Source organism: Somniosus microcephalus, chromosome 1 (assembly GCF_052327205.1).
Source record: "Somniosus microcephalus isolate GS21.2 chromosome 1, FLI_Smic_1.0, whole genome shotgun sequence".
NCBI lineage: Eukaryota > Metazoa > Chordata > Chondrichthyes > Squaliformes > Somniosidae > Somniosus > Somniosus microcephalus.
In genome coordinates this window covers 262,184,843-262,196,222 of record NC_140987.1, presented here as the reverse complement: position 1 = coordinate 262,196,222, position 11,380 = coordinate 262,184,843, and the positions used below count along the sequence as shown (strand labels likewise).

The following is an 11,380-nucleotide window of genomic DNA, read 5'->3' as shown; positions in this document are numbered from 1 at the left end:
ACCTCCTACCCCGCTTTCGATAAGTTTCAGGAATAAACCGTCATGCCAGATGGAGTCGAAAGCCTTCTGGAAATCTACAAAGCATGCGTAGATTTTGCTTTTGTTATGGTGAACGTGTTTGTCAATTAGGGTCTGTAGGGTAAAGATATGATCGGATGTTCTATAGTTTGGCAGGAATCCAATTTGGCTTTTACTCAAGACATTGTGCTCTTCAAGGAAGTTTATAAGTCTTTTGTTTATGATGCTACAGAATACCTTCCCCAGGTTACTGTTTACACAGATGCCTCGATAGTTGTTTGGGTCGATTTTGTCCCCACTTTTGTATATGGGTGTTATGAGTCCTTTGTTCCAGATGTCAGGGAAATAACCGACACTCAGAACCAAGTTGAAGAGTTTTAGGATAGCCAGTTTCAGTTTGTCGTCTGCGTGTTTAATCATCTCATTTAGTATGCCGTCTGTCCCGCAAGCTTTTCCTGGTCGCAGGTCCTTGAGTTTTTCAAGAAGTTCTTTTTCTGTTATTATGGCGTCTAGCGGGTTTTGGTTATCTTTTATGGCCATTTCAAGCTTTTCAAGTTTTTTGCGTATTTGGTGTTGCTCTGGTCCTAGTGTGTTTTTCTGGTATAATTTTTCAAAGTGGTTTACCCATGTGTCCCCATTTTGAATGGACAAATCGTCGTGTTGTTTTTTGTGTAGTGTTTTCAAGTTGTCCCAGAAACAATTCGACTCAATGGATTCCTCCATGGAGCTGAGTGTATTCTTAATAAATTGCTCTTTTTTGGTCCTGAGTGTGTTTCTGTATTGTGTTAGCGTCTGACAATAAGTAAGGCGTAATTCCTCGTTTTCTGGATGTCTGTGTTTTTGGTTTGATAGTTTTCTAAGTTTTTTCCTCATGTTATGGCAATCATGGTCAAACCATTTTTCATAGTTTTTTGTTTTGGGTTTGTTCTTGCGAGCTTTCAAGTTTGCATTTGTTGCCAAATTATCAAAAATATTGTTTAGTTTACTAACTGCCCGGTTTACGCCTTCTTTATTGTGAGTGTATATGTTATCCAGAAAGGTGTCTAAGAGAGCTTGAGTTGATGCATTGCTAATTGTTTTCTGGTATTTTTCCGTGTCGTTTTTGGCCCATCTGTACGATTTTTTGGTGTTGTACAGTTTACTGGGTTGTGTTTCTATGTTGTTTGTTTCTGTCTTTTTGAGAAACATAGTAATTTGACTGTGATCTGACAGTGTTGTTTGTGGTTTGACTGTGAATGCTCTGAAAGAGGATGGGTCCAAGTCTGTAATCATATAGTCTACTGTGCTGCAGCCAAGAGGTGAGCAGTAGGTCGATCTTCCTAGGAGGTCTCCTATGAACCTACCATTGACAATGTACAGACCCAGGTTTCGACAGAGCTGTAGTAGCTGTTTACCGTTGGTATTTGACTGCTTGTCGCAGTTATGCCTGTATGGAAGGGAAGGGATTTCAAAGTGGTTATTCCCGAATACGTAATTGTTTCCCTGATTATTGGTGAAGTCTGGTTCTTCGCCCGTTCTTGAATTGAGGTCCCCACAGATCAACACGTTCCCCTGGGCCTGGTATTGGATAATTTCCCCCTCCATGTTGGAGAAGGTGTCCTCTTTGTAGTACGGGGAATCGATTGGAGGGATATAAAGTGCGCAAATGTAAACATCTTGGGTGTTTGAGATAATCTCCCTCTCAAGTTTGAGCCACATATGGTTTTCGCCCTTTTTTATAAATTTGATGTAATTCTTAAGTTCTGTTTTAAACCAGATCAGTATGCCTCCGGAGTCTCTGCCTTGGGTTACACTTGGTAATTTATTGGAGGGGACCACTAGCTCAGTGTACCCTTGGGGACAGCCGGTGTGTCCTTTTCCTTTATACCAAGTTTCCTGTAAAATGATAATATCTAGATCTTTAGTTTCCTCTATGAACTCTGGGGTCCTACTCTTCACTTCTCGCAGTGAAGAGCGTAGACCTTGGATATTCCAGGTCGAAATATATAAGGATTTCATGTTAAGTTTTATCTTTTTCTATGATAGGTTAAAGAGTGGTACGTGTTTGTCGTGTCTAAGTGTGGGGAAAAAAAAGATCACCCCAGTTGTCTACAAAAGTTAATACAATTTGGTTACAGTTCTTTCTATTAATTAGTCCTTGATCCATAAGGCGGAAGTAGATGCTGCTGCACATCTGCTTATTGTCTCTTAATGGATTGTTTCTGTCTGAGGTATTGCGTACGTCCTGTGCATCTCTCCCTCTGTCTGGCTGGTAGCGGTCCTATTCCCCTGTGGGACAGGAGTGGTGCAGGTCTGATAATGTTGTTTTGCATGGGGATCCTCTCCGGTCTCGGTTGGTGTGGTGGTGGTCTTTGTAGTGTTCCTGATATGTACCCCGCTGATCTCTGGTGGTCGGGGGGGGGGTCCTCTTGGAGTCTGGGTATGGACCCGGTTAAAAGCGACGTCCTTCAGGGCTTTAGCAAAGATCGATATTTTTTGCCTTTGGATGTGGACGTGGTCGTAAAGACATTCTTCATCGAGGGTGGGGTGTTGGGCCAGGTGTACGTTGTGGTTTGATTCGCATTCTGTTGCTATGCTGGCATTTATCTCATGAATTGTGTTGTTGTTGAAGTCTGTTCTCGGCAATATTGTGGAAACAGTGATTCTAGTGTTTGGAAATGTACTGCTTGCCTTCCTAATCATTGCTCTGAGCGATGTTGCTACCTCTTTCTGTTTGGCCTTTAGGTCATTTGTGCCCGTGTGTATTATTATGTGTTGGGGGGAGCCTAATCTGGCTTTGGTCAGCCATCCCATGGCTCTGTCTGTTGTTGGGCACCAAATCTTTTCTACTTTACTTCTAGGGAAGAGCTTTTTCTCCCATAGAAATTTCCCATTTGAGTCTATGAGTATTACGACGTCAGCCTTGTTTGTGTTTACTGTCTGGTGGCTTTCGCCTGGACTCATAGTGTGTGTGCTGGGCTGGGGTGTCTGGTGTGTGCGTACCTCTTGTGAGCGGCTCGCTTGTGGTTCCATGGTGGTGGGGGAAGATTGCAAGTCAGCATGCTGGTCGGTCTGTGTGGCACCCCTTGTATTGTGTGTCTGTTGCTTTTGTTCCGTGTGGGAGTGCAGCCGTTCCGTCCGGCTCTGTCTTGTCTTATCTCTAGTCTCTGGTTGCTGGTCTAATGGTGTTTTCTCTCCTCTATGGCTCTCTTCTTTTTCCTGCAGCTCTTTCACCTGATTCTTAAGTAGATTCACCTGGTTATCAAGTCTATTCAGCTCTCTCTTGTGTCTCTCCCTCTCCTGCTTTTGTTTGTCATTCAATTTGAGGACCTCCTCTCTAAGTTTAACCATCTCTATCTCTAATTGATAAAATTTATCTTTTGGTTGTATCTGGCTGTGTGATCCCGGGGTATGTGTCTGGTCGGCCCTGGAAGGCTCACTCACTTCCTGGCTAAGCTGGTCGGCCCTGGAAGGCTCACTCACTTCCTGGCTATGCTGCTCTTCTCTTGGTGGGCTGGGAATGGTAGGGGAACTATGTGTGGCTTCCTCCGTGGTAGTTATGCTGGGGTTTGTCAGTTGTATCGTGTGGCTGTGGTTCCCCGGGGTTAGTGTCTGGTTTGAACTGTGTGGCTCGTTCATCCCTTGACCATGCAGATTTTCTCCTGGTAAGTTGTCAATGTTGGGGGGAGTGCGGGCCACTCTGGGGCTGTTCATTCCCCTCGTAGTTGATCTTTTCAGTGTCCTGAAGGCCGTTGCAAATTTGTCGAGGTTGCCTTGCACTAATATTGTTCCGGTATTGTACGCGTTGACAGTCGTGATTGAACTGTCTCCTGGTGTGTTAATTTTCATTATGGACCCATTTGCGGTATTTTTTAGCTTAACACTGGTATAGTGTGATTTTATTGCTCTGATCCAAGCCGCTGGCTGATCTGAGTAGAATATGAGGTTACTTTTTGTCCCATTGTTGTAACAGTCAGTAAAGAGAGTTTCTGGTTTTTCTCTCATCTGAGCATGCTTGATCGTTTTTATAGCTTTTTTTGTGGTGTTGGGGGGAATCTGGAAGCGGGGCTGTTGTGGATCTTCTGATTCGCTCATTTTTGGTAAAGTATTGTTGATCTTAGAATAAGCTTTTCTGGGGCCCCGGGTTTGGTGTTACCCTCTCCCTGTTCGCGAACTTTCCCGGTCTATCACTCTGTCTATCTATATATCTATCTATCTCTTTCTATCTATCTGTCTATCTATCTATATATCTATCTATCTCTTTCTATCTATCTATCTATCTATATATCTATCTATCTCTTTCTATCTGTCTATCTATCTGTCTATCTATCTATCTATCTATCACTCTGTCTATCTATCTATCTATCTATCTATCTATCTATCTATCTATCTATCTATCTATCTATCTATCTATCTATCACTCTGTCTATCTATCTATCTATCTATCTATCTATCTATCTATCTATCTATCTATCTATCTATCTATCTATCTATCTATCTATCACTCTGTCTGTCTATCTATCTATCTATCTATCTATCTATCTATCTATCTATCTATCTATCTATCTATCTATCTATCTATCTATCTATCTATCTATCTACCTACCACTCTGTCTATCTATCTGTCTATCTATCTATCTATCACTCTGTCTATCTATCTATCTATCTATCTATCTATCTATCTATCTATCTATCTATCTATCTATCTATCTATCTATCTATCTATCTATCTATCTATCTATCACTCTGTCTATCTATCTATCTCTTTCTATCTGTCTGTCTATCTCTTTTTATCTATCTATCTATTTATCTATCTATCTATCTATCTATCACTCTGTCTATCTATCTATCTATCTATAAATCTATCTAACTCTTTCTATCTGTCTATCTATCTATCTCTTTATCTATCTATCTATCACTCTGTTTATCTATCTATCTATCTATCTATCACTCTGTCTATCTATCTATATATCTATCTATCTCTTTCTATCTATCTATCTGTCTATCTATCTATCTATCTATCTATCTATCTATCTATCTATCTATCACTCTGTCTATCTATCTATCTATCTATATATCTATCTATCTCTTTCTATCTGTCTATCTATCTGTTTATCTATCTATCTATCTATCTATTTATCACTCTATCTATCTATCTATCTATCTATATAGCTATCTATCTCTTTCTATCTGTCTATCTATCTGTCTATCTATCTATCATTCTGTCTATCTATATATCTATCTATCTCTTTCTATCTGTCTATCTATCTATCACTCTGTCTATCTATCTATATATCTATATATCTCTTTCTATCTATCTGTCTATCTATCTATCTATCTATCTATCTATCTATCTATCTATCTATCTCTTTCTATCTATCTATCTATCTATCTATCTATCTATCTATCTATCTATATATCTATCTATCTCTTTCTATCTGTCTATCTATCTGTCTGTCTATCTATCTATCTATATATCTATCTATCTCTTTCTATCTGTCTATCTATCTATCTGTCTATCTATCTATCTATATATCTATCTATCTCTTTCTATCTGTCTATCTATCTATTTGTCTATCTATCTATCTATATATCTATCTATCTCTTTCTATCTGTCTATCTATCTATCTATCTATCTAGCTCTCTCTCGCTTTCTATCTGTCTGTCTATCTATCTCTCTATCTGTCTGACAACTATCTATCTATCTCTCTTTCTATCTGTCTGCCTATCTCTCTTTCTATCTGTCTGACAACTATCTATCTATCTATCTATCTATCTATCTATGTATCTATCTATCTATCTATCTATGTATCTATCTATCTATCTATCTATCTATCTATCTATCTCAATACATAATAAAAGAAAATGAAAGAAGAATTGATTGATCAGCTTACCAAGGCAAAGTGCATTTCATAAAGTGGGAAGAGAGAACTTGCATTGCAAAAAATTGAGCGATAGAAAAATGAAATTGTTGATGAAATGTTATCTTATTTGCACAGTGAGTAATAACTCACGTTCGGTGGTGAGAGAGGGAAGATTTTTTTTCAAACAAATTGGAACATTTATGCATCAAACCTTTGTATCGGAATTCCATAATTGATTAGAAGATGAAACTAATGGAATATCTGAAGATTATGATCTGCCATCATAAGTGTAGCAAGAAATGAGTAAGTGTGCATTGGTGCTGAAATGTGTGCAGGTTGTCATGTATCATTAATGATGCTCAGCAACTGGTGCAAAATCAGCCAAAAAATGGAAATGGAAACCGGGGTGTTGGTGGCTGTCTGTGGACCATAGGGCGTCTGTGAAAGGAGTGCTAGAGGGTCTGCAAAGTCATGATCAAAGGCAAGCTGCGACTGCATTATCTCAAATTCTGTTTTTGTTATTTTTCCTATCATCATCTTCAGTGGTTGGTCGATGGGCAGGTTCTGGCGCAATTCTCTTCTTCTCCAAATCACTCTGCCTTGTGCTTCTCTCTTCAATTCTCCATACTTTCACCTATTCTTCAGGTGGTCCAGGAGCATCCTTCTTTTCCTCCCTCTTGATCTTTCTCCCTCCATCTGCCCTTCAAAATTCTCTTCAACTCTCAGCACATGCCCACATCAGAAGGTTGTGGGTTTGAGTCCCACTCCAGAGACTTGAGCACATAATCTAGGCTAACACTCCAGTGCAGTACTGAGGGAGTGCTGCACTGTCGGAGGTGCACTGTCAGATGAGACGCTAAACCAAGGCCCCATCTGCCCTCTCAGGTGGACGTGAAAGATCCAATGGCACAAATTGAAGAAGAGCAGGGGGGAGTTCTCCCTGGTGTACTGGCCAATATTTATCCCTCAGACAACATGACTGAAACAGATTATCTGGTCATTATTACATTGCTGTTTGTGGGAGCTTGCTGTTTGCAAATTGGCTGCTGTGTTTCCTACATTACAACAGTGACTACACTTCACAAGTACTTCATTGGCTGTAAAGCACTTTGGGACATCCTGAGGTTGTGAAAGGCGCTTTATAAATGCAAGTCTTTCTTGCCTTAAAAACGACGTTGTTCTTGTATTATTGCCAACACCTCCTAATTGTTTTCTGTATTTGTTGGCTTTGAAGCATATATGTTGTTTTATATAGTAATAAAAATGTCTTCCGTAATAATAACCCTATTTGTCCTTTTGGTGGTTGACCCAGGAGTTAGGGCAGGGTGGCCAGGAATGTGTCAGCATTTACAGGAGGTCTCCCACACGCAGAGAAGTTTGAAAGCCACTGGTGGAAAAGGAATTCTGTGCTGCTGTGTAGTGCAAAATGTTTTTAACATTCTGAAGGCTTAAACTTATCGGGGGAGAAATTGGGTATGTAGCGCCACCTATTAGCGCATAAAGAGGGCAGTCAGTGGCTGTAGCGCCACTGGCTGCGCCTCCTGCGATATTCAGCGAGGGCGCTAATGGTGGCGTTAGCCTGTTGCACTGTGCCACCACCGATGACGTCATTGGTGTGCGCAGCGCCCCATTAGCGCCCCGATCGCGATATTTGGTAGCGAACGCCGCTGTAGCGCCATTCGCTACCCACGCCCGGTTCACGGGGCCTTGCTGTGCCGGCAGTGGCGCAAGTTAAGGTGGAGGTGCAGGGCAGCCGCCTTTTTCGGCGGCCGCCTGCCAGCACCTCCGTCCCCAGCCTCCTGACCCCCCGCCCCCCCCCCCCCCGCGGCATTGCCGGCTGTTTCCCGAGAGCCCGGCACTTCTCCTCGGTGCCGGGCTCTTTTGCCGGCACTCGCGATCGGGGATCGCGCTGTTGCAGGCCCCTCGCCCTTAACAATGGGAGGAAGGCCTGCAGTACCGCAGCGCGCTGCGGCACGTTGCGCTGCGATATTCAGTTTCAGCGCCCTAAGAGGGACGCGGAGCGCCTCGAGCCTCGCCCCATCTCCCTCTAGGGGCGCTGAAACTGAATTTCTGACGTTCGGTAATGCTCCGAACACTGCGCAAAAATCAGCGCCCAGGCGAACTTGGCACCACTTTGGCGCCTCAACCCAATTTCTAGGCCATCATCTTTACCACATGGGTGGTAATTTGGTGGAGCGGATCATCTGACTGTCCATTATAGAACACGTCCAAATCAAAGGAATGAAAATCGGGCAGGTTCTATAACAAGTGGGCAATCCGCATTGCCAGATTACAGCCCATGAAAGAAAGAAAGATTTGCATTTATATAGTGCCTTTCACAAGCTCAGGATGTCACAAAGCACTTTGCAGCCAATTAAGTACTTTTGGAGTGTAGTTACTGTTGTAATGTAGAAAACGCGGCAGCCAATTTGCTCACAGCAATGTCCCATAAACAGCGATGAGATAATGACTATATAATCTGTTTTAGTGATGTTGGTTGAGGGATAAATGTTGACCAGAACACCAGGGAGCACTCCCCTGCTCGTCTTTGAAATAGTGCTGCGGGATCTTTTATGTCCACCTGAGAGATGGTTTAACGTCTCATCCAATAGACAGCACCTCCGACAGTGCAGCACTCCCTCAGTAATGCAGAGGTGTGTCAGTCCTGCGGTGAAGATGAAAATTTAGGCCATAATGTTCATTTACTACATGATAACTTACAACGTTTTAGGAATGTTATAAACTTCAGTGCAAAGGTAGGACCAGAAACATTTTAAGTTTAACCACATGCAGCAAAATCTTATGCGATTTGTGTCTCTCCACAGCTGTTGACTGTGGATCACCTCCAGTTTTACTGAACACAGTGCAATATCCACCAGCTAACACAACCTACAGAAGTACAGTCAAGTACCTGTGCCTGGTGGGCTATGTGTATGTGAGAGGAAACGCCACATCAGTCTGCTCTGCCCAGGGACGGTGGGAAGGAGCAAACCTGGAATGTGAAGGTCGGTGCTCCAGAATTTTTCTAAATGAAAATCACGCTAAAATAATAGGCAAATAATGTCCCAGTAATGACTCTACATTTGTGATTTTTCTCTTATCCAATTTTTCTTCCACTTGAGTCAGACTTCGATATAAACTCTACATTAATTCTTCATTGTGGTAGGAAGAATGAGGAGAGGCAATATAAACTAAATGGTACAATTTTAAAAGGGTTGCAGGAACAGAGGGACCTGGGGGTGTGTGTACACAAGCCTTTGAAGGTGGCAGGACAAGTTGAGAAGGCTGTTAAAAAGACATACGGAATCCTTATAAATAGAGGCATAGAGTACAAAAACAAGGAAGGTATGCTAAACCGATATAAAACGCTGGTCCGGCCCCAATTTCAATTCTGGGCACCACACTTTACGAAGGATGTCAAGGCCGTAGAGAGGGTACAGAGGAGATTTACTGGAATGGTACCAGGGACAAGGGACTTCAGAGACTAGAGAAACTGGGCTTGTTCTCCTTACAGCTGAGAAGGTTAAGGGGAGATTTGATAGAGGTGCTCAAAGTCATGAAGGGTTTTGATAGAGTAAATAAAGAGAAACTGTTTCCAATGGCAGAAGGATCGGTAACCAGAGCTCACAGATTTAAGGTGCTTGACAAAAGAATCAGAGGCAACGTGAGGAGATTATTTTTATACAGCGAGTTGTTATGATTGGAATTCACTGCCTGAAAGGGTGGAGGAAGTAACTTTCAGAAAGGAATTGGATAACTACTTAAAGGGGGAAATTTGCTGGGCTATGGGGAAAGAGCAGGGGGAGTGGGACTAATTTGATAGCTCTTTCAAAGAGCCGGCATAGGCACGATGGGCCAAATGACCTCCCTCTGCGCTGTATCATTCTATGATTCTTTAATTGTATTTATGGGAGGGATGTCTAATGTTAACGTGGCTCAGTTGGTAGCACTCGCACTTCTGAGTTTCTGGGTTCAAGTCCCACTGCGGTCTTGAAAACGTAGTCTAATGGAGTGCTGCATTGTTGGAGATGTGGAGGAGAGGTTTAGGGAGGGAATTCCAGAGCTTAGGGCCAGGCAGCTGAAGGCACGGCCGCCAATGGTGGAGCGATGAAAATCAAGGATGCGCAAGAGGTCAGAATTGGAGGAGTGCAGAGATCTCGGAGGGTTGTTAGGCTGGTGGAGGTTACAGATGGGTAGGGGGGAGAAGCCATGAAACGATTTGAACACAAGGATGAGAATTTTAAAATGGAGGCGTTGCCGGACCAGGAGCTAATGTAGGTCAAAGAGCACAGGGTTAAAGTACAACAAAAACAGAAAACCGTGCAGAAAGTGACTTTATATAATCTGCAGAGGCAGCAAAGCAATTTGGTGTTGAGATGAAGTTGGAAAGTTGTTGGAGCTTAGCTTTTGTAGTTTACGATATCATTCAAACTGATTAATACGTTGATTGCTTTCTACACCCTCCAGATTGCCTGTTATAGACATACGAACCAACAGGGGTGTGTAGTGTGTGGGGTATGAGCGACATCACCTCCCCTTCCCTCCAAAGTAGAAACTGAACAGATATCATCTCGAGAATGTAATGTCTGTTGGTTCAGCCAGTATCCACAATTGACAGTTGAGAAAATCCGATAGCAGCTGCCACAATGGGCCAGTGGGGAAATGCAGCAGTAAGTCGCAATGAGCAGGAAGATGCCAGGTCCGCTCCCCAACAATAGCTTTTTGTTTTAATACAGTTAAATAATCTTAACTGGTATCTTTTTGTGTCTCTCCACAGCTGTTGATTGTGGATCACCTCCAGCTTTACTGAACACAGTGCGATACCCACCAGCTAACACAACCTACGGAAGTACAGTCGTGTACCAGTGCCTGGTGGGCTATGCGCGTGTAAGAGGAAACGCCACATCAGTCTGCTCTGCCCCAGGACGGTGGGAAGGAGCAAACCTGGAATGTGAAGGTCGGTGCTCCAGAATATTTCTGAGTTAAACTAAGACTACATGTAAATAATGTCCCAGCAGTGACTCTGGAATTTCTTCCACTTGAGTCAAACATAACTTAAAGTTTCCGTCTCTCTGTGTGACACTCTATGAGGGAAATTGGTATCCACGTTTACACACTCATTCACAGGAATTAAGTTATTACATGTGTCAGGGCAATCTCGGGTGAATCCAGGTTGAGTCTGTGCAACAGTAGCAGAACCAACCTAACTTATAAAATGTTAGGGGGAACTTACTAGGACCTAATTCATTTTCTAGAAATTGACTAGTAATAATTTTTGTATTTAAAATCATAATGAGAAGCAGCGGCTCCATGAGAAAAATAGGACTCGCATGTTGTCACTGAAATAGTCTCTGCAATCTGTACACCAGTATAATTCATATTTATGTATATTTCAAACTTTCATTTATTGTAATGCAGAATAAACGTGGTGAGACGCCGTGGAATATGAATTGTGCCCCACCAGTGACACTGACCATAACCCGTCGGCGTCAGTCTCCTGAGGCATTAGTCAGCTGACG

General features: G+C 42.5%; 1 protein-coding gene across 1 annotated transcript in view; it reads left to right on the top strand.

Annotated features, from left to right (window-relative positions):
• The window catches only part of susd1 (sushi domain containing 1), a 296,951-nt gene that overhangs the window by 84,146 nt on the left and 201,425 nt on the right, over positions 1–11,380 (top strand). Inside the window, exon 5 of the mRNA XM_085984560.1 lies at positions 10,639–10,818. Within this exon, the coding sequence (XP_085840686.1) occupies positions 10,639–10,818 (180 nt within the window). The remainder of the gene's footprint in view (positions 1–10,638; positions 10,819–11,380) is intronic.